At 47.5% G+C, this 27,362-nt stretch overlaps 1 protein-coding gene across 1 annotated transcript; it reads right to left on the bottom strand.

The window, feature by feature from the left end:
• Window positions 1–133: 133 nt before the first annotated feature.
• On the bottom strand, window positions 134–27,318 carry BYSL (bystin like). The gene is made up of 7 exons (XM_075335794.1): window positions 26,967–27,318; window positions 21,549–21,711; window positions 20,166–20,304; window positions 19,804–19,937; window positions 19,548–19,708; window positions 19,056–19,158; window positions 134–851 (listed from the first exon to the last, which is right to left on the bottom strand). The coding sequence occupies exons 1-7, from the start codon at window positions 27,220–27,222 to the stop codon at window positions 503–505; spliced, it is 1,305 nt and encodes a 434-aa protein (XP_075191909.1). The 5' UTR covers window positions 27,223–27,318; the 3' UTR covers window positions 134–502.
• Between the last annotated feature and the right edge of the window lie 44 nt (window positions 27,319–27,362).

Genomic DNA, 27,362 nt, shown 5'->3' with positions numbered 1-27,362 from the left:
GAAAAAGGGGAGGAGAAAATGAAAACGCAAAAATGGAAATTGAACCCATTGTGAAGGGCATACTGCTTTTTTTTTTTTTACATTGATTCTTTGCCAAAACACACACACAACAAAAAAAGAAAAGATAACTGCATAATAGACAAATATATTTTTATTGCCACAAATGCAACAAAATCCACATTGCGCCCAGAGGTAAATAAATAGAAGTTGTCAGATACAGAATGCTCTAAAGTTATTAATTGTCCATTTAATGAATCACCTCAATTCTTGAGAAACCTAAACCATATGGGTTGCTGTACATTGTTAAAAGTGGCTTTGTCATCAAAACAATAAATACTCTCTCAGCCACGTGGGTTTTCTGATGCCGTTTTTTATAACATGTGGCCATTTAAGAAAAAAAACAAACAAAAAAAAAAACCCCACATATGAAGCTGTTGTATCGCTGCCGATTCTTCTTTTTCTTCGGAGCACACATATCAGTCATTGCCGTCCTCTGCAATGATCAGTCCATGCCCATAGCCGTGGCACACTCCACATCCCTAGACTTAGAATTCACCAACTCTCTGCGAATTTCATTGGAGATGTGTGGGTGATTGTGAATTCGCAGTAGTTCTAATAAAGCCTCTTTCTGCTCTGAGGACATATCTTCCTTATATCGCTGGCAGAGCACAAGAAAGCTCTGGTGCCAAAGTACTGGGAGTTCTCTGCGATCCGAGCGGAACATCAAGAAGTGGAAGACCAGGGCGTCCAAAACCCGGAAAGGAAGAGCGTACTTCTTATCTATCAGCAGCCGAAGGAAGATACTGTTTGCTCCGTTATATGTCAATTCTGCAATCTTCAGCATAGCGGCACTAGAATGCATCAAATACGGAGCAAAACAAGTTAATACATAGGGGAAAAAACGGATTTTAATAATTCTAATAAAATTATTGCTTAAAATTGGTATTTTGAGGAAGTGGGAAGGCTTCTTACAGGGGTTGCCAGGGAATGAAAAAAAAAAATGATATATAGATATCTATCTAACTCTATCTCTATATAATATATATATATCTCGATATAGAGATATATATATATATATCTCGATATAGATATATATATATATATATATATATATCTCTCGATATAGAGATATATATATATATATATATATATATATCTCTCGATATAGAGATATATATATATATATATATATCTCTCGATATAGAGATATATATATATATATATATATATCTCGATATAGAGATATATATATATATATATATATATCTCGATATAGAGATATATATATATATATATATCTCGATATAGAGATATATATATATATATCTCGATATAGAGATATATATATATATATATATCTCGATATAGAGATATATATATATATATCTCGATATAGAGATATATATATATATATCTCGATATAGAGATATATATATATATCTCGATATAGAGATATATATATATATCTCGATATAGAGATATATATATATCTCGATATAGAGATATATATATATCTCGATATAGAGATATATATATATCTCGATATAGAGATATAGAGATATCTCGATATAGAGATATAGAGATATCTCGATATAGAGATATAGAGATATCTCGATATAGAGATATAGAGATATCTCGATATAGAGATATAGAGATATCTCGATATAGAGATATAGAGATATCTCGATATAGAGATATAGAGATATCTCGATATAGAGATATAGAGATATCTCGATATAGAGATATAGAGATATCTCGATATAGAGATATAGAGATATCTCGATATAGAGATATAGAGATATCTCGATATAGAGATATCTCGATATAGAGATATAGAGATATCTCGATATAGAGATATAGAGATATCTCGATATAGAGATATAGAGATATCTCGATATAGAGATATAGAGATATCTCGATATAGAGATATAGAGATATCTCGATATCTCGATATAGAGATATCTCGATATAGAGATATCTCGATATCTCGATATAGAGATATCTCGATATAGAGATATAGAGATATCTCGATATAGAGATATCTCGATATAGAGATATAGAGATATCTCGATATAGAGATATAGAGATATCTCGATATAGAGATATAGAGATATCTCGATATAGAGATATAGAGATATCTCGATATAGAGATATAGAGATATCTCGATATAGAGATATAGAGATATCTCGATATAGAGATATAGAGATATCTCGATATAGAGATATAGAGATATCTCGATATAGAGATATCTCGATATAGAGATATCTCGATATAGAGATATCTCGATATAGAGATATCTCGAGAGAGAGATATCTCGAGAGAGAGATATCTCGAGAGAGAGATATCGAGAGAGAGAGATATCGAGAGAGAGAGATATCGAGAGAGAGAGATATCGAGAGATAGAGAGAGATATCGAGAGAGAGAGATATCGAGAGAGAGAGATATCGAGAGAGAGAGATAGAGAGATAGAGAGAGATATCGAGAGAGAGAGATATCGAGAGAGAGAGATATCGAGAGAGAGAGATATCGAGAGATAGAGAGAGATATCGAGAGAGAGAGATATCGAGAGAGAGAGATATCGAGAGAGAGAGATAGAGAGATAGAGAGAGATATCGAGAGAGAGAGATATCGAGAGAGATATCGAGAGAGAGAGATATCGAGAGATATCGAGAGAGAGAGATATCGAGAGAGAGAGATATCGAGAGATAGAGATATCGAGAGATATCGAGAGAGAGAGATATCGAGAGATATCGAGAGAGAGAGATATCGAGAGAGAGAGATATCGAGAGATAGAGATATCGAGAGATATCGAGAGAGAGAGATATCGAGAGATAGAGAGAGATATCGAGAGATATCGAGAGAGAGAGATATCGAGAGAGAGAGATATCGAGAGATATCGAGAGAGAGAGATATCGAGAGATAGAGAGAGATATCGAGAGATAGAGAGAGATATCGAGAGAGAGAGATATCGAGAGAGAGAGATATCGAGAGAGAGAGATATCGAGAGAGAGAGATATCGAGAGAGAGAGATATCGAGAGAGAGAGATATCGAGAGAGAGAGATATCGAGAGAGAGAGATATCGAGAGAGAGAGATATCGAGAGAGAGAGATATCGAGAGAGAGAGATATCGAGAGAGAGAGATATCGAGAGAGAGAGATATCGAGAGAGAGAGATATCGAGAGAGAGAGATATCGAGAGATATCGAGAGAGAGAGATATCGAGAGAGAGAGATATCGAGAGATAGAGATATCGAGAGATAGAGAGATAGAGAGATAGAGAGATAGAGAGAAATTTACCACCCATAGCCCGGGCTTTCCATCCATGGATGAGGACATGAAACTCCGCTTCCTACTGGGGGAAGAGGAATCAATGGTGGAGATCGCCGCCCAATATGTCACCACATGTCATAAGCTGAGGGGAACCTAAGACCCCTAAATGGACTGTCAGAGCCCAAATTGTGCCCCCCAACTCCCCATAACCCTGATCCCCTCCCACCACACTTACTGTATTTCTCTTGCTTTGGCAACACTAATTGTATTTTGGTCCTGCCAATAAAGCATATTTGAATTTGATAGAGAGATAGAGAGATAGAGAGATAGAGAGATAGAGAGATAGAGAGATAGAGAGATAGAGAGATAGAGAGATAGAGAGATAGAGAGATAGATAGAGAGATAGATAGAGAGATAGATAGAGAGATAGATAGAGAGATAGAGATAGAGATAGAGATATATAGATATAGATATAGATATATCTATATCTCGCTATCACACACACACATCTATATGTACCCATACATACAGTACCTTGCGAAAGTATTCGGCCCCTTTGAATTTTTCAACCTTTTCCCACATTTCAGGCTTCAAACATGGAGATAAAAATGTTACTGTTCTGGTGAAGAATCAACAACAAGTGGGACACAATTGTGAAGTTGAACGAAATGTATTGCTTATTTTAAACTTTTAGAAAAAATAAATAACTGAAAATTGGGGGGTGCAATATTATTCGTCCCCTTTAAGTTAATACTTTGTAGCGCCACCTTTTGCTGTGATTACAGCTGCAAGTCACTTGGGGTATGTCTCTATCAGTTTTGCACATCGAGAGACTGAAATTCTTGCCCATTCTTCCCTTGGAAATAGCTTGAGCTGAGTGAGGTTGGATGGAGAGCGTTTGTGAACAGCAGATTTCAGCTCTTTCCACAGATTCTCAATTGGATTCAGGTCTGGACTTTGACTTGGCCATTCTAAAGGGTGCTTTACACGCTGCGACATCACTAACGATATATCGTCAGGGTCACATAGTTAGTGACACACATCCGGCGCCGTTAGCGACATCGCAGCGTGTGACACCAATGAGCGACGATCAACGAGCGCAAAAACGTGAAAAATCGTTGCTTGTTGACACGTCGTTCATTTCCTTAATATCGTTGCTGCTGCAGGTACGATGTTCGTCGTTCCTGCGGCAGCACACATCGCTATGTGTGACACCGCAGGAACGACGAACATCTCCTTACCCGAGTCCACCAGCAATGAGGAAGGAAGGAGGTGGGCGGCATGTTCCGGCCGCTCATCTCCGCCCCTCCTCTGCTCTTGGACGGTTGCTGTGTGATGTCACTGTGACGCTGCACGAACTGCCCCCTTAGAAAGGAGGCGGATCGCTGGCCACAGTAACTTTGCAGGGAAGGTAAGTCCGTGTGACGGGTGTAAGCGATGTTGTGCGCCACGGGCAGCGATTTACCCGTGTCGCACAACCGATGGCTAGCGATATCGGTACAGATATCACAGCGTGTATAGTAACCTTTACACCTGGATACGTTTATTTGTGAACCATTCCATTGTAGATTTTGCTTTATGTTTGGGGTCATTGTCTTGTTGAAAGACAAATCTGTGTCCCAGTCTCAGGTCTTTTGCAGACTCCAACAGGTTTTCTTCAAGAATGGTCCTGTATTTGGCTCCATCCATCTTCCCATCAATTTTAACCATCTTCCCTGTCCCTGCTGAAGAAAAGCAGGCCCAAACAATGAAGCTGCCACCACCATGTTTGACAGTGGGGATGGTGTGTTCAGGGTGATGAGCTGTGTTGCTTTTATGCCAAACATATTGTTTGGCATTGGGCACAAATAGTTAAATTTTGGTTTCATCTGACCAGAGCACCTTCTTCCACATGTTTGGTGTCTCCCAGGTGGCTTGTGGCAAACTTTAAACAACACTTTTATGGATATCTTTGAGAAATGGCTTTCTTCTTGACACTCTTCCATAAAAGCCAGATTTGTGCAGTGTACGACTGATTGTTGTCCTATGGACCGACTCTCCCACCTCATCTGTAGATCTCTGCAGTTCATCCAGAGTGATCTTCGGCCTCTTGGCTGCATCTCTGATCAGTCTTCTCCTTGTTTGACATGAAATTTTTGAGGGACGGCCGGGTCTTGGTAGATTTTCAGTGGTATGATACTCCTTCCATTTCAATATGATCGCTTTCACAGTGCTTCTGAGGATGTTTAAAGTTGTGGAAATCTTTTTGTAACCAAATCCGGCTTTAAACTTCTTCACAACAGTATCACGGACCTGCCTGTTGTGTTCCTTGGTCTTCATGATGCTCTCTGCGCTTTAAACAGAACACTGAGACTATCACAGAGCAGGTGCATTTATACGGAGACTTCATTACACACAGGTGGATTATATTTATCATCATCATCAGTCATTTAGGACAACATTAGATCATTCAGAGATCCTCAATGAACTTCTGGAGTGAGTTTGCTGCACTGAAAGTAAAGGGGATGAATAATATTGCACACCACACTTTTCAGTTATTTCAGTTATTATTTATTCAGTTATTAATGTATTGCTTATTTTAAACTTTTTAGTTTAAAATAATCAATAAATTTCGTTCAACTTCACAATTGTGTCCCACTTGTTGATTCTTCACCATTACATTAAAATTTTTATCTTTGTGTTTGAAGCCTGAAATGTGGAAAAGGGTTGAAAAATTCAAGGGGGCTGAATACTTTTTGCAAGGCACTGTATATCTTTATGCTCACACACACATTTTATAGGGTTGAAAACTGCAAAAATAAAGATCCTAATGCTTAGCGCCCCGAATACCTCACTGCCGCCATGGTCTGACAGGCAGCAGCAGTGATGTCAAGACTACAGAACATGAGACTGCTGCAGTCACTCACTGGGCTCAGCAGCTACTATGTCTTTATAGCCAAAGCCACGGAGCTAATAGACTGTCAACAGGGGTCACATAGACCTGTTATGACTGCGGTGTAAAACAATTTACTGCTAATTGTGTCACTTTATTGTTTCCCTGAAATTGTGAATACAAAAAAGGGAGAAAAAAAAACAACAAAGCGCATGACTGCTGCAGCCTGATAAAAGTAGTGAGATCCCCCAATTGTCAATTCTGTCATACATTTCCAGAAAGGGCAACATCACACTGCAGATTTCCAGTACAGAAGGTTCCTGAATTGTTATTTAATGGGCACCGCCAGTATTTATTAAATCAAACACGTCAGCTGATCTGACAGGTTCTTTTTAAAGGGAACCTGTCCCCACTTTTTTGGCCTATAAGCTGCGGACATCACCACCGGGCTCTTATATACAGCATTCTAACATGCTGTATATAAGAGCCCAGGCCGCTGTGAGAACATAAAAAACACTTTATAATACTTACCTAACACTCGCTGCGGTGGGTTTTATGGGCGTCTCCATTGTTCGGCGCCGCCTCTTTCGGCCATCTTCGTCCTCTTTCTGAAGCCTGGGTGCATGACGCAGCTGCGTCATACACACTCGCCGGTCTTGCGCAGGCGCACTACAATACTTTGATCTGCCCTGCTCAGGACCTGAATGCCGGCGAGTGTGGATGACGTCGGACCTGTCATGCACCGCGACTAGAGAAGAAGCACAAAGATAGCCAAAAGAGGCGGGGCCAGCACCGGACAACTGAGACGCCCATAAGGCCCACAGCGAGATAGTGAGGTGAGTATTATAAAGTGTTTTTTAGATTATACCCCCGGCCTAGGCTCTTATATACAGCATGCTAGAATGCTGTATACAAGAGCCCGGTGGTGGTGGCCACAGCTTATACGCCAAAAAAGAGGTGACAGGTTCCCTTTAAACGCTACCTATTTTACATTTTATCGTAAAGGTTTAAGCCTATTTTTGCTATTTAATCTGAGACCAGCATAAAAGGGGCACAAGAGCCTTCTGGCTTTATTTTTGCTGCTATTTTTCACCATTGAAAGCAATGAGTGTCTAAAAAACGCAGCAGTGCCATCTAGTGGACAATTGTGTCTACTATTGTTTCTATACATTTGGGCTTAGCTATTTATAAGGCCCTGTGCGCACTAGAAAAAGTATTTTTCTCAAAAAATTTCTTGAGTCTGAAAGATTAGCGCACTTACATAAAAAAACCCACACCAATAACGCACTGAAAAACGCGTGTGTGTTTACAGCGTTTTTACCGCATTTTTGATGCGTTTTTTTCCGCAGGTTGGTCCCAGCGTTTTTTTACCATTATCTATGGCAAAAAACGCAGGTACCTGCAGACAAAGAAGTGAAATGCTCATTCTTTTTCTCAAGAAATTATGCGGAAAAAATGAAAAAGTTCTTGAGAAAAAAAACCCCTCAGTGTGTTCACAGCTATTTTTTTCCATAAGTTTTGCTGGGGAATGTCTGCAGAAAAGTTACAACCATTTTGTCAAGAAATTTCTGCAGCAAAAACGCAAAAGAAAACACAGGTAAAATCGCCGTGTGCGCACAGGGCCTAAGACTGTGATTTGTGTAGTCCCAGGTTCTAAGTATATTTTGTTTCTGTCTCCATGTTAAATTTTATTGATCTTGAATATTTTAATAAAATGAAGGGAATTTTGTTTACTTACCATAAATTCCTTTTCTTCTAGCTCCTATTGGGAGACCCAGACAATTGGGGTGTATAGCTTCTGCCTCCGGAGGCCACACAAAGTATTACACTTTAAAAAGTGTAACCCCTCCCCTCTGCCTATACACCCTCCCGTGCATCACGGGCCCATCAGTTTTGGTGCCAAAGCAGGAAGGAGGAAACTTATAAATGGTCTAAGGTAAACTCAATCCGAAGGATGTTCGGAGAACTGAAACCATGAACCAAAGAACAATTCAACATGAACAACATGTGTACACAAAAGAACAACAGCCCGAAGGGAACAGGGGCGGGTGCTGGGTCTCCCAATAGGAGCTAGAAGAAAAGGAATTTACGGTAAGTAAACAAAATTCCCTTCTTCTTTGTCGCTCCATTGGGAGACCCAGACAATTGGGACGTCCAAAAGCAGTCCCTGGGTGGGTAAAAGAATACCTCGATAAAAAGAGCCGTAAAACGGCCCCCTCTTACAGGTGGGCAACCGCCGCCTGAAGGACTCGCCTACCTAGGCTGGCATCTGCCGAAGCATAAGCATGCACCTGATAGTGTTTCGTGAAAGTGTGCAGACTCGACCAGGTAGCCGCCTGACACACCTGCTGAGCCGTAGCCTGGTGCCGCAATGCCCAGGACGCACCTACGGCTCTGGTAGAATGGGCTTTCAGCCCTGAAGGAATCGTAAGCCCAGACGAACGGTAGGCTTCAAGAATCGGTTCCTTGATCCACCGAGCCAAGGTTGACTTGGAAGCCTGCGACCCCTTACGCTGGCCAGCGACAAGGACAAAGAGCGCATCAGAACGGCGCAGGGGCGCCGTGCGAGAAATGTAGAGCCTGAGTGCTCTCACGAGATCTAGCAAGTGCAAATCTTTCTCACATTGGTGAACTGGATGAGGGCAAAATGAAGGTAAGGAGATATCCTGATTGAGATGAAAAGGGGATACCACCTTAGGGAGAAATTCCGGGACCGGACGTAGAACCACCTTATCCTGGTGAAACACCAGGAAGGGGGCTTTGCATGACAGCGCTGCTAGCTCAGACACTCTCCGAAGTGATGTGACTGCCACTAGGAAGACCACCTTCTGCGAAAGGCGTGATAGAGAGACATCCCGCATCGGCTCAAAAGGTGGTTTCTGAAGAGCCGTTAGCACCCTGTTAAGATCCCAGGGTTCTAGCGGACGCTTGTAAGGTGGGACTATGTGGCAAACCCCCTGCAGGAACGTGCGGACCTGCGGAAGCCTGGCTAGACGCTTTTGAAAAAACACGGAAAGCGCCGATACTTGCCCCTTGAGAGAGCCGAGAGACAAACCCTTGTCCATTCCGGATTGAAGGAAAGACAGAAAAGTGGGCAAGGCAAACGGCCAGGGAGTAAAACCCTGATCAGAGCACCAGGATAAGAAGATCCTCCACGTCCTGTGGTAGATCTTGGCGGACGTTAGTTTCCTGGCCTGTCTCATAGTGGCAATGACCTCTTGAGATAACCCTGAGGACGCTAGGAGCCAGGACTCAATGGCCACACAGTCAGGTTGAGGGCCGCAGAATTCAGATGGAAAAGAAGGGAATTTTGTTTACTTACCGTAAATTCCTTTTCTTCTAGCTCCAATTGGGAGACCCAGACAATTGGGTGTATAGCTATTGCCTCTGGAGGCCACACAAAGTATTACACTTAAAAGTGTAAGGCCCCTCCCCTTCTGGCTATACACCCCCAGTGGGATCACTGGCTCACCAGTTTTAGTGCCAAAGCAAGAAGGAGGAAAGCCAATAACTGGTTTAAAGACCAATTCAATCCGAGGAAACATCGGAGAACTGAACCATACCACATGAACAACATGTGTACCCGAAAAAACAGAAAAACCCCGAGAAAACAGGGCGGGTGCTGGGTCTCCCAATTGGAGCTAGAAGAAAAGGAATTTACGGTAAGTAAACAAAATTCCCTTCTTCTTTGTCGCTCCATTGGGAGACCCAGACAATTGGGATGTCCAAAAGCAATCCCTGGGTGGGTAAAAGAATACCTCATGATAGGGCCGTCAAACGGCCGTCTCCTACAGGTGGCCAACCGCCGCCTGGATGACTTATCTACCTAGGCTGGCGTCTGCCGAAGCGTAGGTATGCATCTGATAATGCTTGGTAAAAGTAAGTAGACTCGACCAGGTGGGTGCCTGACACACCTGCTGAGCCGTAGCCTGGTGCCGTAATGCCCAGGATGCACCCACGGCTCTGGTAGAATGGGCCTTCGGCCTTGAGAGAACCAGAAGCCCAGTAGAACTGTAGGTTTCAAGAATTGGTTCCTCGAGCCCCCGAGCAAGGGTGGATCTGGAAGCTTGCGACTGTTTACGCCGACCAGCGACAAGGACAAAGAGTGCATCCGGGTGGCGCAGGAGCGCCATGCGGGAAGTAGAACCTGAGTGCTCTCACCAGAACCAACAGATGCAAATCTTTCTGAAATTGATGGACTGGACGAGGACACAAAGAAGGTGAGGTGATATCCTGATTGATATGAAAATGGGATACCACCTTAGGGAGAAATTCCGGAACCGGACGCAGAACTACCCTGTCCTGGTGAAGGACCAGGAAGGGAGTTTGTATGAGAGCGTTGCTAGCTCGGAAACTCTCCTAAGAGACGAGACCGTTACTAGAAGGCCACTTCCCGTGAAAAACGGGAAGGGAGACATCCTTCAAAGGCTCGAAAGGCGGCATCTGGAGAGCAATTAGAACCTTGTTCAGATCCCAGGGCTCTAACGGCCGCTTGTACGGAGTGCTGAGAAGACAAACTCCCCGTAGGAACGTGCGTACCTGAGGAAGTCGTCGTTTCTGAAAAAATACAGATAGCGCTGAGACTTGTCCCTAAAGGGAACTGAGCGACAACCCATTGTCCTACCTAGATTGCAGGAAGGAAGGAAACATAGACGATGCAACCGGCCAGGGAGAAACACCCTGCGCCGAGCACCGAGATAAGAACATCTTCCACGTCCTGTGGTCAATCTTGGCGGACGTTGGTATGCTAGCCTGTCTCATGGTGGCAACCACGTCCTGAGATAATCCTGACGACACTAGGTTCCAGGACTCAATGCCACACCATCCGGTTGAGGGCCGTAGAATTCAAATGGAAGAATGGCCCTTGAGACAGCCAGTCTGATTGGTCTGGTAGTGCCCCCGGTTAGCCTACCGTGAGGCACCACAGAACCGAGTACCACAACATCCTCGGCCAATTTGTAGCGACGAGGATGGCGCGGCCGCAGTCGGTCTTGATCTAGCGCAGTACTCTGGGCAACAATGCCAGAGGTGGCACCTAAGGTAGCTGGAACTGCGACCAATGCTGAACTAAGGCGTTTGCCGCCAGAGCTCGATGATTGTGAAACCGTGCCATGAAGCTGGCACATTGTTGTTGTGCCGTGACGCCATTAGATCGACGTCCGGCCTCTGTCAGCGGCGCCAGATCTCCTGAAACCCGTCCGGGTGAGGAGACCATACTCTTTCAGCCACACCTCAGTGACTTAGGAAGTCAGCTTCCTAGTTTCCACACTTGGGATGTGAATTGTGGATATGGTGGATGCCGTGTCTTCCACCCACATCAGAACCTGCCGGACTTCCTGGAAGGCTTGCCGGTTGCGCGTTCTACCTTGGTGGTTGATGTATGCCACCGCTGTGGAGCTGTCCGACTGAAGTCGGATATGCTTGCTTTCCAGCCGCTGTTGGAAGGATTGTAGGGCAAGATACACTGCTCTGTGTTCAAGAACATTGATCTGAAGAGTGGACTCTTGCTGAGTCCACGTACCCTGAGCGCTGTAGTGGAGAAAAACTGCTCCCCACCCTGATAGACTCGCGTCTGTCGTAACTATCGCCCAGGACGGGGATAGGAAGGACCTTCTTTTTGACCAAGAGGTGAGAAGAAGCCACCACCGTAGAGATTCCTTGGCCGCCTGAGAAAGAACGACGACTCTGTTGAGGGACGTCGACTCCTCGTCCCATTGGCGGAGAATGTCCCATTGTAGTGGACGCAGTAAAACTGCGCGAAAGGAACTGCCTCCATTGCTACCATCTTACGTAGGAAGTGCATGAGGCGTCTCAATGTGTGCGACTGGTTCTTAAAGAAGAGCTTGCAGCCCGTAGTGAATGCTGTTTGTCTAGCGGCAGCTTCACTATCGCTGAGAGAGTAAGAAACTCTATGCCTAGATATGTTATCGATAGGGTCGGGGTCGGATCTGACTTTAAAAAGTTGATGATCCACCCAAAACTCTAGAGAGTCTCCAGCGCAACGTTCGGGCAGTGTTGGCATGTTTCCTAAGAGAGTGCCTTGACAAGTAGATCGTCTAAATACGGGACCACAGAGTGACCCTGAGAGTGCAGGACTGTGACTACTGCTGCCCTGACCTTGGCGAAGACCAGTTGGACTGTCGCTAGCCGGAAGGTAGAGCTACGAACAGAGGGTGTTCGTCTCCTATAACGAAGCGTAGAAACGCTAGTGCTCTGGATCAATCGGCACGTGTGGATAAGCATCCTTGATGCCTAATGATGCTAGGAAATATCCTTGGGACCTTGAGGCGATGACATGGCGGAGGGATTCCATCCGGAACCGCCTGGTGTCCGACATAGTCAGCAGCTGCTGCTGACTAAAAAGTGGAGCTATGCGTGGATGTGTTGCCTCCTTCGCACAAAGCACAAAACTGGTGAGCCAGTGATCCCACTGGGGGTGTATAGCCAGAAGGGGAGGGGCCTTACACTTTTAAGTGTAATACTTTGTGTGGCCTCCAGAGGCAATAGCTATACACCCAATTGTCTGGGTCTCCCAATGGAGCGACAAAGAAATGGCCCTTGAGACAGCAAGTCTGGTCGGTCTGGGAGTGCCCACGGCTGACCCACCGTGAGATGCCACAGATCCGGGTACCACGACCACCTCGGCCAGTCTGGAGCGACGAGAATGGCGCGATGGCAGTCGGACCTGATCTTGCGTAACACTCTGGGCAGCATCGCCAGAGGAGGAAATACATAAGGCAGTCGAAACTGCGACCAATCCTGAACTAATGCGTCCGCCGCCAGAGCTCTGTGATCCTGAGACCGTGCCATGAATGCCGGGACTTTGTTGTTGTGCCGAGACGCCATTAAGTCGACGTCCGGCGTTCCCCAGCGGCAACAGATCTCTTGAAACACGTCCGGGTGAAGAGACCATTCCCCTGCGTCCATGCCCTGGCGACTGAGAAAGTCTGCTTCCCAGTTTTCTACGCCCGGGATGTGAACTGCGGAGATGGTGGAGGCTGTGGCTTCCGCCCACAGCAGAATCCGCCGAACTTCTTGGAAGGCTTGACGACTGCGTGTGCCGCCTTGGTGGTTGATGTACGCAACCGCCGTGGCGTTGTCCGACTGAATTCGGATCTGCCTGCCCTCCAGCCACCGCTGGAACGCCTTTAGGGCTAGATACACTGCCCTTATCTCCAGAACATTGATCTGAAGGGAGGACTCTGTCGGAGTCCAGGTTCCCTGAGCCCTGTGGTGGAGGAAGACTGCTCCCCACCCTGACAGACTCGCGTCCGTCGTGACCACAGCCCAGGATGGGGGCAGGAAGGATTTTCCCTTCGACAAAGAAGTGGGAAGAAGCCACCACTGAAGAGAGGTTTTGGCTGCCCGAGAAAGGGAGACGTTCCTGTCGAGGGACGTCGACCTCCTGTCCCATTTGCGGAGAATGTCCCATTGAAGTGGACGCAGATGAAACTGCGCAAAGGGAACTGCCTCCATTGCTGCCACCATCTTCCCTAGGAAGTGCATGAGGCGCCTCAAGGGGTGTGACTGGGCTCGAAGGAGAGATTGCACCCCTGTCTGTAGTGAACGCTGTTTGTCCAGCGGGAGCTTCACTATCGCTGAGAGAGTATGAAACTCCATCCCGAGGTAAGTTAGCGATTGGGTCGGTGTCAATTTTGACTTTGAAATTGATGATCCACCCGAACCTCTGGAGAGTCTCCAGAGCAGTGTTCAGGCTGTGTTGGCATGCCACCCGGGAGGGTGCCCTGACTAGAAGATCGTCTAAGTAAGGGATCACCGAGTGTCCCTGAGAGTGTAGGACTGCCACCACTGTTGCCATGACCTTGGTGAAGACCCGTGGGGCTGTCGCCAGGCCGAAAGGCAGTGCCACGAACTGAAGGTGTTCGTCTCCGATGGCGAAACGCAGGAATCGCTGATGCTCTGGTGCAATCGGCACGTGGAGATAAGCATCCCTGATGTCGATTGATGCTAGGAAGTCTCCTTGGGACATCGAGGCGATGACGGAGCGGAGAGATTCCATCCTGAACCGTCTGGTTTTCACGTGTCTGTTGAGCAGTTTGAGGTCCAGAACGGGACGGAATGATCCGTCCTTTTTTGGCACCACAAACAAGTTGGAGTAAAAACCTCGACCACATTCTTGAAGGGGAACAGGGATCACCACTCCTTCTGCCTTCAGAGTGCACACCGCCTGAAGAAGAGCATCGGCTCGCTCGGGGGGCGGAGATGTTCTGAAGAAACGAGTCGGAGGACGAGAGCTGAGCTCTATCCTGTAACCGTGAGACAGAATGTCTCTCACCCATCGGTCTTGGACATGTGGCAACCAGGCGTCGCAAAAGCGGGAGAGCCTGCCACCGACCGAGGATGAGGATTTGGGGAGGCCGAAAGTCATGAGGAGGCCGCCTTGGGGGCGGTTCCTACGGCGGTCTTTTTAGGACGTGACCTAGACCGCCATGAATCAGAGTTCCTCTGGCCTTTCTGTGGCCTGTTGGACGTGGAGAATTGAGACCTGGCTGAGGGCCGAAAGGACCGAAACCTCGGTTGTATCTTCCGTTGCTGGGGTCTGTTTGGTTTGGACTGGGGTAAGGACGAGTCCTTTCCCTTGGATTGTTTAATGATTTCATCCAATTGCTCGCCAAACAGACGGTCGCCAGAAAAAGGCAAACCGGTTAAGAACTTCTTGGAAGCAGAGTCTGCCTTCCATTCGCGTAGCCACATGGCCCTGCGGACTGCCACTGAATTGGCGGATGCTACCGCTGTACGGCTCGCAGAGTCCAGGACGGCGTTCATGGCGTAGGACGAAAAAGCCGACGCCTGAGAGGTTAAAGACACAACCTGCGGAGTAGAGGCACGTGTGACTGCATTAATCTCAGCCAGACAAGCTGAGATAGCTTGGAGTGCCCATACGGCTGCGAATGCCGGAGCAAAAGACGCGCCTATGGCTTCATAGATGGATTTCATCAGGAGCTCTATTTGCCTGTCAGTGGCATCCTTGAGCGATGAACCATCCCGCCACTGCTACTATGGATCTAGCCGCCAGTCTAGAGATTGGAGGATCCACCTTGGGACACTGAGCCCAACCCTTAACTACGTCAGTGGGGAAGGGGTAACGTGTGTCATTAAGGCGCTTAGTAAAGCGCTTGTCCGGAAAAGCTCGGTGTTTCTGGACTGTATCTCTGAAGTTGGAGTGATCGAAAAACGCACTCCGTGTACGTTTGGGAAACCTAAATTGGAATTTCTCCTGCTGAGAAGCTGACTCCTCAATCGGAGGAGTTGGAGGAGAAAGTTCTAACACCTGATTGATGGACGCTATAAGGTCAATTACTATGGCGTCCCCTTCAGGTGTATCAAGATTGAGAGCAGCGTCAGGATCAGAGCCCTGATCTGCCGCATCCGCTTCATCCTCCAGAGAGTCCTCATGCTGAGACCCTGAGCAGTGTGATGAAGTCGAGGGAAGCTCCCAGCGAGCCCGCTTAGCCGGTCTGGGACTGCGGTCCGTGTCGGAGTCCTCACCGTGGGACCTAGGAGTCACCCCAGGAGCAGTTTGCTGAGCCGACCGAGGGGGGCCTGGGGGCAATGGTTCAACAGTGCCCGGGGCCTGTGTTACCGGTCTGGACTGCAAAGCTTCAAGTATCTTAGCAGACCATCTATCCATAGACTGAGCCATGGATTGAGAAAGTGACTCAGAAAGTTTCTCAGCCAACACTGCAAACTCTGTCCCTGCCACCTGGACAGTGGTAGCCGGTGGTTCTACCTGGGCCGAGGGTCCCACCAGTGGCTGAGGCTCCGGCTGAGTGAGTGTCACAGGGGCCGAGCATTGCACACAATGAGGGTAGGTGGAACCTGCAGGTAACATAGCCGCACAAGAGGTACAGGTTGCAAAATAAGCCTGTGCCTTGGCACCCTTGCTTTTTGCGGACGACATGCTGTTGTCTCCTCTTAGAGCAATCAGTGAGGGTATATAGCCAAAAGCAAATAATGAGGCCGAACAGAGTAAATGTATACAATATAAGGATATATATATATATATATATATACACTTCGGCACCCAGGGGGGCCAGCACCTAGTAACTGGTGCGGCTTACCGACCGCCCTCAGCGGTTGTGTGTCCACCAGATTCCCTGCCTGGGCCTCCCAGAGCTGTGGAGCTCGGTCTGAAGTTCTCCACCGGCAGAAGTGCTGATAGCAATGGCTGCCAGCGTTCTGAGAGGAGGAGGGAGCCGTGGGCGTGCCTCGGAAAGTGCGGGAATCTGGTGCCCCACAGTGCTCAGTGAGGGGGGAGGAGGATACCTAAGTATGCTCCAGCCCTCACCGCTGACGTCCAGTCAAGCGTCCCGCCCTTACCCCTGACTGGCAGGCCCGGGGGCGGGAGTATGCGGTACTAGGCCGCAAAAGCCAGGGACTAAATTTAGTAACGCGGCCGGCAAACAAGCGCGGTCGGCGCGGTAGTCCCGGCGACACATAACACCCAGCAGCTGCTGCAGCGTCCGTTACACAGGCGCTCTATGCGCCGTCGCCAAGGCGACACAGAGTACCTCAGAGGAGCAGGGCCTGTCCCTGATGATACCCGGTCTCCTGTCCGTCAGATTCCCCCAGGGGCTGCGGAGGGAGCCCGGTCCCAGTGCATGGTGACCGGTTAGGATCCCACTTCACCCAGAGCCCCTAAGGGATGGGGAAGGATAACGGCATGTGGCTCCAGCCTTTGTACCCGCAATGGGTACCTCAACCTTAACAGCACTGCCGACCAGAGTGGGGTGAGAAGGGAGCATGCCGGGAGCCCTGTTAGGGGCCCTCTTTTCTTCCATCCGATAAAGTCAGCAGCTGCTGCTGACTAAAATGTGGAGCTTGCGTGAATGTGTCTGCCTCCTTCAACACAAAGCAAAAAACTGATGGGCCCGTGATGCACGGGAGGGTGTATAGGCAGAGGGGAGGGGTTACACTTTTTAAAGTGTAATACTTTGTGTGGCCTCCGGAGGCAGAAGCTATACACCCAATTGTCTGGGTCTCCCAATAGAGCGACAAAGAAATATAATTTATTTTTTTCCACTTTTTTTTTGTTGCGTATTCTACTTTGGAAGGGCCTTATATAGTGGCCTATAACTATTTAATCTTTGTTTAAAACTAGTACTGTAGACAAATAATGTAAAAAAAAACAAAAAAAAAAAACACACAGTAAAAATGCAATGTGTGAACATAGGCTGTGTGCTGTAGTGTCAATACAAATCAGTATTTTATCCTCCGGAGATTAATACTACCAAACTACCTCTGGTGTTAGGAAGTCAAAAAACTCTGTGTAACCCGAACCCCCACCACTGATTAGCAGCTTGCTAACAATTCCCAATGTACACAGGAAGCTGCTAGTTAGGGGTTTGTGTGGGCTATACACAGTCCAGAAGTCTTAGCTCTGCTACATCTACATCAGACAAACAAGAACTCCATCAAAACTGCACCAAGCAGTTCAATAAGTGACACAGTGCTGGAATTATCAAAGGAAAACAAGCAGGTGGGGAGCTGCATTTAAAGGGAACCTGTCAGGTGCAATGTGCACTCAGAGCCACGAGCAGTTCTGTGTACATATTGCTAATCCCTACCTACCCGTCCCTGTATACACTAGCATAGATAAAGAGATCTATAGAAAAAGGATTTCTAAAGATCTTTTACCATATGCTAATGAGCAAAGGGACTAGTCTCCTGGGCGTTAGTTCCCCTGGCTAGTTGGCCCCATTGGCATATTAGTACTCCCCTGTGGGTGTGCTATCATTCTAATGAATGTGCAGCGTAGGACGCTGGATTTCTGCTCAGTGAGCATGACCCCGGACTTTCAGTCTGGCTCACTACTTGTTTGAAGCTGGGACGCGTACACCCGGCTTCATAGTGCGCATGACCCAAACTCCGGGGTGATGCGCACTGAGCCGAAATGCAGCGTCAGACAATGGACAGGTGAGTGAGATCATCCTCTACCGCTGCACATTCATAAGCATCTTAGCACACCCACAAGGGCGTACTAGCATGCTAATGGGGGCGATTAGCAAGGGGAGCATCACCCTTCTGACTAGTCCCCGCACTCATTAGCATATGATAAAAGATCTTTAGAATTACTTTTTCTAAAGATCTCATTATTTATGCTAGTGTATACAGGGACGGTTAGGCAGGGATTAGCAATATACACCCAGAACTGCTCGTGGTTTTGGGTGCATATGGGACCTGACAGGTTCCCTTTAAATGTTTGGCCCCACCATAATGCACCGAGGGCCTGTCATTCTGTGCTCACAGTGTTCCTTTCAGCATAATGTAGACAGGTAGCTGTCAAAGTGTTGAGGATAAGAATTGAGTAACCAAAAATACTTAATTCAGCCATTTCATAGACTTAGGTTTGTAGTTTAGTTAATGTAATCTAACTCACATTTATGAATGCTTTTGCTTTTTACTAACACACACACACACACACACACACACACACACACACACACACTCAATGATTTTCCTTAATACAATATACCAGCACATGTAACTTAAAGAAGGCTCCTACATCCTGGACAACGCCCAAGAAGTTGAGGAACAGAGGAATTCCTAAAGTTTGGAACAACCAATCCAGTAGAGACTATGCAAATTCCTATACGTCCTGAGTCCAGCCTGCGATACTTGATTGGACTATATTTTGTCCACACCCTTTTTGTCACTTCTCCTGAACTATAAAGTTTCCCGAACAATAAACCGAAGCAGAATGCTCTGGCGTCTGTCATAGAGAAGGTTCATAACCGATTCAGTGTCGGTTATTGTTCTCACATGCACGCATGACAATATCATTTGAAATCGGCAATTAGACCTTAAGAGACCCTTTGTAGTCTCATCTCAACAAAAGTAGTGACAAGAAAGCGTTAACCGGAAACCTTAGCTGGGGAAGTCATACTGTACCTCGAGTGAAGGACGGGAATAGAGCATTTAGTCAGGATACTTCCGATGATTACAGCTTCTCTCAGGGTACAAGTTCCAGATTCACAAAGAGGGATGAGGATTCCTATATCGAGAGAAGCTGATATTTAGTGACCAGTGACATATTTCTCCTCACATACTAATATGCCATAAAACATTGGCGTGTTGCCAACTCCAATCATAAAAAAATTCTCACCTATAAAGCCATTGCATAAGCTATAATAGAAAAGGTATATTGCTTAACTGATTTTCACGTTGTGCATGTGATTTTTACACAACGCGATTACAAGCTCTGGTCTAATGTTAGCACTTGTTGCCATTGTAAGTTACTGTACAAAAGGTATGACTGTGTTATATCATCAGAAGCGAAAAGTGAAACTGTCACTTTACAGTTATGGTCATTCTATTTTAACTTTTTTTTTTTTGCAGAAGACGGGAGGAATATACAACATCCTTAAAGCTTGCCAAGTTTACCTTTGAACCAAGCACCAGGTTTGAAGAGCGCCTTTTTAAGAGCCATGTAAAGGTGGAAGTTGAGACGCTTGTACTCTGCGATGTCATCTCGCACACGTGGAAGCAGGACCAAGTTGTAGAAACGCTGTGCCATACGTTCCGTCAAGTTTGAAGAAAAGATTCTGGTGGGCGGAGAAAATAAGAAGCCAGAAGACTAAGATCTGATACACTAGCACCAAGGAGGAGTATACAATCCTAATAACATATTACTGCGTACCGTGTAGCCTGGTACATTGCGGCAGCCGTCCAAGATTCAGGCTCTGTAATGTACAGGATCTGCTCCCAGTTTGCGAGAGCTGGCACAATCTTGAAGGCTTTGGGTAGCTTACCACTGCGGTATGAGGATAATACCTTAGAAAAATAAAGAAATTGTTTTAGGATATATCCCAATGTATGCAAATCTTGTACTAAATATACAGTCTGTTGCATTTATTAGCAATGAGCCAGCACTATAGCAATAAGGAGTACTGGAGTCAAAGGTTTGAATGAAATCTGCAGACCCCATCATAGTTCTGTAATCCCCTGCACTGGCAAAAAGGAGACCGTAAACCGTGGTCAGGATACAACCGTGTATCGCACCTCTTTAACGCCTTTGTATACTTCTAACACCCTGGGATCAAGTTGTGCCATTGGTCTTCCAGAAACCTCCGACATCGCCGACTCTACTTCTGTTTGCTTCTCTGTGATCTTTTCCATGATTATGTCAGCAAGTGTTCGCCTAAACACAAAATAAAAAAAATAAAATGTTTAGTTTAGCAATAAGGAAGATATTACTTTTAATAAGTACATCAGTGTTCCTGTTTTACCCCATGTTTTGTGGTTACATAGCCCAATTATTATCCAGAGCTACACAGCAACTTTGGTGGCAACACTAGTCGAAAGACCAAGATGTATGGGCGCAGCTGCTACGTCACAGCACAATGCAAGTGAATGGGGTCGCATGACAATCCCCGGAGTACTGCAACAAGCAAGTCGGAAAAATATCTGACCAGGTTGGACATCTTGCCACTTGCTTGTTGCACAGTACCTTTGAGGTCCCCAGGTACTTATTTTGCGCTGTGATGTAGCAGGGGCACAGAGAAAACCTTGATCGGATGACGAGGGTTGGGGCCAAAGTCACCATTTAGCAGGTAACACTTAACCAAGTGCTTTGGATATTTCGTTTTAGTGATTGTTGGGGGGGTCTCGCACCCAGACTGCCCCCAATCAAGGCTTCTGACATGCCTGTATGACATTAAAGGTGAAATAGATACGTGGCCATGCACTAAACTATAGCAGTATATCCATTTTGCCACTACTGTACTTTTAAATCAATCCCATTCCATTTCCTCAGCACCACGGCTCTATAGGATTACAAGCCACCATCCTGATCCTCACAACGATGCAACCAGCATGGCGCCTGCAGTGACGCCCCGTCCGAAGAGCCCAGGTGCTGGGCTGTTACCAGAGGTGAATGAACTACCTGCCTGATCGCCCCATACACACAAATAAGAAGAATCCTTGCATTAAAAGGCTTTTTCACAAATGACACTTGCCATCTATGCACCATACTTTTCATAGCAGCTGCAGACAACGCTATCTCTCTTCGGCTTGTAATCTCCATCCGCCCTTCTGTCATTGTTAGGGCAGCGGTGCCTCGCACAACCACACTGCTCCATTCACTCCCACTACGCGAGGAGAAACCAGGGATCGGGGCACCACTGTCCTACCAGGTGGGCTCCCAGCGCACAGGCGAGACATGACTTGGGAGAAAGTGCCTTTGAGGAGCAGCAAGCCAAATATTGTGAAAACCACTAAGATATAGGCACTGCATCTGATACTATTGTACATAGAATTCTGGGCCAATCGACCCAAAAAACAGACGTGACAAAGAGAAAGATGTAGCAGAGCTGAGCACATGTAAGGACAGACGGCACAAGGTCAGCACAGCCGTGTAGTGGGGAGTGCGGATGCATCTCTTACCTTAGTGGGGGATTTGTGTTCATGAACCTTTCAATGGCTTTCTCGTCCTCCGGATTCACATCCACGTCCTCACTGTAGCCCCCGGCGTCCATACGGGCAGCCTTCTCCAGGCTCGGCCACTCTTCATCCTCAGAATCAGACCCATTGCCTTTGCTCTTGTAATCTAGGCAAAAAAAAGGTTTATAATTACAAAACAAATACAATAAAAATTTCATAAATTAAAAGACTCATAATGGAAAATCCTTTAACTACTTACGTGCCCCAAAATAAGACTAAAAAACCAACAAAAACACTTGTTTCCCTGACCAGGACCACTCCTGTTATGTTGCCGCTGCACTTACCAACGGTCATGTGTCATGTTATTTCATGCGATCGCTGCAGCCAATCGGCAGCTGCTGATAGGCTGACGCCTTCATGCTCATACAGATGGAACTGGAATTGTGAGTGCTGCAGCCAATCAGAGGCGTGACCTAATATCACAAGAAAACTGGGAATCTGAATGCCAAAAATCCCATGAGCGGCGCCGGTCAGGAGAGGGACTGTGATTTCACGTCATGCGGGGCACTGAAGTAGTTCCGAGGTTGTCCCTTAGTAGGCTGTTACCCGGATGTGAGGGCTGCAGGTGTTTTCCTTCCCCTCCCAGAGACTGTAAATACTGTATCTCCGATCACGGTGCACAACCCTCTCGCTGTTCCTGAGACCCCCGATTCTGCTGCTCGTTTCCGTTCTGTGTCGCTCCATAGCAGATATTCACATCTGTTTCTTCTGGAGCGCACTATATGAGATCTCCGATTTGGGCATTTCTTCAGAGTCCTATCTCGGGAGTGTGCTTTCACCCCTCCGCTCCAGATGTTGGCAATCACAGCTCGGCAGCATCTGTGACCGAGCGATGCGCTAACTCCCTGTGATTGTCAGCATCTAGGATGGAGAGGTGAGAGCGCGTCCCCAGGATGACTGTGAAAACCGCTTACATGCCCGACAAGCAGAGATTTCACATATTAAGATCCAAAAGAAACAAAAAAAGTCTCTGCAACGGAGCGATACAGCGCGGAACGGAGAAGAACGGCACAATCAGGGGCGCTCAGGAATTCTTACAAGGCGTTTAATCCTACTTTGTTGAACAACTTAATGGTCCACTATCTTTTTAAAATTATATAGTGCCCCTTGTAACAACAGAAATAACAGATAACCACCTCCCGCAATGGCACCGTTCCAACAAGCGTTGCGTCAGGTCTCGCAGGACTCTTGATATGTCACATGGTCTCTGCAGGCAATGTCCCTGGGAGACCGGTGTAGAAGGCGAGAATGTAGGGGGCTACTCCATTCAAAGGGAAAGTGGCAGCAAGTTTTTGCTATTTAATCTGAGATCAGCGTAATACAGAGCAGGAGTGCCTGAATCCAATGATGTGTCACCTATCAGGCTGTGTGTTGTAGCTTCAATGTGATCAGCAGATTAACACTATCAGACTACAGCTCACATAAAAAGCAGTGCAGCTGATCAGTGTAACCCCCTCACCACTGATTAGCAGCTTGTTCACAAAGTCTACACAGAAAGCTGCCAGTCAGAGGTGGGGCAGGGCTATACTGTATGCATCAAAACAAATGTCCACCAACTAATTATAGCAGCCTGTGAGGGGGTCCTCGCTGTCCGAGGTCACAGACCTCAATGCATTATCTGTGAGGTAATATGAGCTTTTCTTTACCATCGTTGATATTACGTCACACTTACCCTACACCTTTATGATGCCCGTTGCTTTGCACTGCTCTCACAGTTGATCCGTATACTGGGAAGCTACTAGAAGTCTGTTGCATTTCCTTTGGGGTGATATTGCCACCTTGTGGCTAATAGATGACATTACGCTCAGGCAATATTTTTTCAGACAATTATATAGCTCCGATGCAGTGTCATACTGAATACTGGTTTTTGCCCGTCTTTTTTTACCTCATTTAATTGCCTTCTGCACAAAAATTATTTGTTATTTCTTATATTTATAATATATTGTGTTACTGTTTGGCATTGGCAGCACTTTAAAAGATGTATCTGTATTTATTCATCGTCTGATACCTCGGCTGAGATGCTGGTCCCTTTCTTATGTCTGTAGTATTTTTTAATATTTGAATGTATTCTCTTTAATAAAATTATTGATTTTATATTGCTGCACATCTATGCTTTATGAGAATTCACTGTGACTTCTCATATGGTTTTGACTATACTGTATACAGTTTAAAGGGAACCTGTCCCCACTTTTTTGGCGTATAAGCTGCAGCCACCACCACCGGGCTCTTATATACAGCATTCTAACATGCGGTACTGTATATAAGAGCCCAGGCCGCTGTGAGAACATAAACACTTTATAATACTCACCTAACAGTCGCGCGATTGGCCATATGGGCGTCTCCGTTCTCCGGTGCCTGCTCTTTCGGCCATCTTCGTCCTCCTGACTCCTGTGTGTGCATGACGCGTCTACATCATACACACTCGCCAGTCCTGCGCAGGCGCACTACAATACTATGATCTGCCCTGCTCAGGACCGGAATGCCGGCGAGTGTGGATGACATTGGACCTGTCATGCACCGCGACTAGAGAAGGGGAACAAAAATGGGCAAAAGAGGAGGCGCCGGCACCGGAGAACGGAGACGCCCATAAGGCCCACAGCACGACCGTTAGGTAAGTATTATAAAGTGTTTTTTATGTTCTCACAGCGGCCTGGGCTCTTATATACAGCATATTAGAACGCTGTATATAAGACCACACTGGTGGTGGCCGCAGCTTATAGGCTGAAAATGTGGTGACCGGTTCCCTTTAACTCTTAGCTCTGGAACATCTACAAAAGAGAAAACAGGGATTCTGTGAAAACTACACAAAGCAGCCCAGCCACATATCTCTGGAATCAGGCTCTCTGCCCTATGTTATGGTGCTCTCAGATTATATAGAAAAACTTACAGATTAACTGGATTTGCGAAGCAAAAAAAATAAATTGCGCAAAGGTGTCTATATCTGCGAACCACTTAGATGCTTGGGCCATTAGTGACTGCAGTATTTAAGGAGTCACTCCTGGGCTCCGTGTTCAGCCTCCTGTGCTGGCTGCCACTTACCTAGCACAGTCACCTTCTCTATGGGGGGCCGGCTGCCACTTACCTAGCACAGTCACCTTCTCTATGGGGGGGCTGGCTGCCACTTACCTAGCACAGTCACCTTCTCTATGGGGGGGCTGGCTGCCACTTACCTAGCACAGTCACCTTCTCTATGGGGGGCCGGCTGCCACTTACCTAGCACAGTCACCTTCTCTATGGGGGGCCGGCTGCCACTTACCTAGCACAGTCACCTTCTCTATGGGGGGCCGGCTGCCACTTACCTAGCACAATCAAAATAGTAATAATTCTGGCACACTGAAATAATTCATGAATTATCCTCAACTTTTTGCACTAATAAATTGATTCAGCATTCAAAAGAAAGGTTTCATATGTCATGAATTATTTCAGTGTGCCAGAATTATTACTATTTTGATTGACTCCCATTTTTTCTGGGCACCTAACTTGCGCAACTGTGAGCCAGACATATTCGCTTACTAAACTTACCTAGCACAGTCACCTTCTCTATGGGGGGCCGGCTGCCACTTACCTAGCACAGTCACCTTCTCTATGGGGGGCCGGCTGCCACTTACCTAGCACAGTCACCTTCTCTATGGGGGGCCGGCTGCCACTTACCTAGCACCGTCGCCTTCTCTATGGGGGCGGCTGCCACTTACCTAGCACAGTCACCTTCTCTATGGGGGGCCGGCTGCCACTTACCTAGCACAGTCACCTTCTCTATGGGGGGCCGGCTGCCACTTACCTATCACAGTCACCTTCTCTATGGGGGGCCGGCTGCCACTTACCTAGCACAGTCACCTTCTCTATGGGGGGCCGGCTGCCACTTATCCAGCACAGTCACCTTCTCTATGGGGGGCCGGCTGCCACTTACCCAGCACAGTCACCTTCTCTATGGGGGGCCGGCTGCCACTTACCTATCACAGTCACCTTCTCTATGGGGGGCGGCTGCCACTTACCTAGAACAGTCACCTTCTCTATGGGGGGCCGGCTGCCACTTACCCAGCACAGTCACCTTTTCTATGGGGGGCTGGCTGCCACTTACCTAGCACAGTCACCTTCTCTATGGGGGGCTGGCTGCCACTTACCCAGCACAGTCACCTTCTCTATGGGGGGCCGGCTGCCACTTACCTAGCACAGTCACCTTCTCTATGGGGGGCCGGCTGCCACTTACCTAGCACAGTCACCTTCTCTATGGGGGGCCGGCTGCCACTTACCTAGCACAGTCACCTTCTCTATGGGGGGCCGGCTGCCACTTACCTAGCACAGTCACCTTCTCTATGGGGGGCCGGCTGCCACTTACCTAGCACAGTCACCTTCTCTATGGGGGGCCGGCTGCCACTTACCCAGCACCGTCACCTTCTCTATGGGGGGCCGGCTGCCACTTACCCAGCACAGTCACCTTCTCTATGGGGGGCTGGCTGCCACTTACCCAGCACAGTCACCTTCTCTATGGGGGCGGCTGCCACTTACCTAGCACAGTCACCTTCTCTATGGGGGGCCGGCTGCCACTTACCTAGCACAGTCACCTTCTCTATGGGGGGCCGGCTGCCACTTACCTAGCACAGTCACCTTCTCTATGGGGGGCCGGCTGCCACTTACCTAGCACAGTCACCTTCTCTATGGGGGGCCGGCTGCCACTTACCCAGCACAGTCACCTTCTCTATGGGGGGCTGGCTGCCACTTACCCAGCACAGTCACCTTCTCTATGGGGGCGGCTGCCACTTACCTAGCACAGTCACCTTCTCTATGGGGGGCTGGCTGCCACTTACCTAGCACAGTCACCTTCTCTATGGGGGGCGGCTGCCACTTACCTAGCACAGTCACCTTCTCTATGGGGGGCCGGCTGCCACTTACCTAGCACAGTCACCTTCTCTATGGGGGGCCGGCTGCCACTTACCTAGCACAGTCACCTTCTCTATGGGGGGCCGGCTGCCACTTACCTATCACAGTCACCTTCTCTATGGGGGGCCGGCTGCCACTTACCTAGCACAGTCACCTTCTCTATGGGGGGCTGGCTGCCACTTACCTAGCACAGTCACCTTCTCTATGGGGGGCTGGCTGCCACTTACCTAGCACCGTCACCTTCTCTATGGGGGGCTGGCTGCCACTTACCTAGCACAGTCACCTTCTCTATGGGGGGCTGGCTGCCACTTACCCAGCACAGTCACCTTCTCTATGGGGGGCCAGCTGCCACTTACCTATCACAGTCACCTTCTCTATGGGGGGCCGGCTGCCACTTACCTAGCACAGTCGCCTTCTCTATGGGGGCGGCTGCCACTTACCTAGCACCGTCACCTTCTCTATGGGGGGCCGGCTGCCACTTACCTAGCACCGTCGCCTTCTCTTTGGGGGGCGAGGGGCCGGCTCCGTGTTCAGCCTCCAATTCCTCCTGCTGGATCCGGGCCTGCTCCAGGATCCTCCGTGACAGCTTCTCGTCCACATAGTCATCATCTTGTGACTTGTCCGCCCATTGCCGCCGCTTTACCCTGGTGCTGGGCCTGACTGACCCTTCCTGCAAGATCTGATCCGCCAGCGCCGCATGACGTGGACCGGAGCCCCGAGAGCTGCGCTGTTTCGGCATCTGTACACACGTGCAGGACAGCGCTTATTGCGCATGCACCGAATCAAGGGGGGAGAGTTCAAGCCTCTTCCGTCGTTCCCACAGTGTGGACAGGAGATTAACGGCGGCCATTTTGTTGTAGCTGCTATTTCTATATTTTT

This window comes from Anomaloglossus baeobatrachus, chromosome 2 (assembly GCF_048569485.1).
Source record: "Anomaloglossus baeobatrachus isolate aAnoBae1 chromosome 2, aAnoBae1.hap1, whole genome shotgun sequence".
NCBI lineage: Eukaryota > Metazoa > Chordata > Amphibia > Anura > Aromobatidae > Anomaloglossus > Anomaloglossus baeobatrachus.
The sequence above is the reverse complement of the archived record's forward strand: the minus strand, read 5'-3'. Positions and strand labels throughout refer to the sequence as shown.

What these genes read in the sequence shown, in the direction of transcription:
- BYSL (XM_075335794.1), bottom strand. Translation starts at nt 27,222, where the DNA reads ATGCCGAAACAGCGCAGCTCTCGGGGCTCCGGTCCACGTCATGCGGCG. An exon ending in TATACAAAGGCGTTAAAGAG is followed by an intron (nt 19,938 to 20,165) that starts GTGCGATACACG and finishes TATTTTTCTAAG; the next exon opens with GTATTATCCTCATACCGCAG. An exon ending in GCAATGTACCAGGCTACACG is followed by an intron (nt 19,709 to 19,803) that starts GTACGCAGTAAT and finishes TCCGCCCACCAG; the next exon opens with AATCTTTTCTTCAAACTTGA.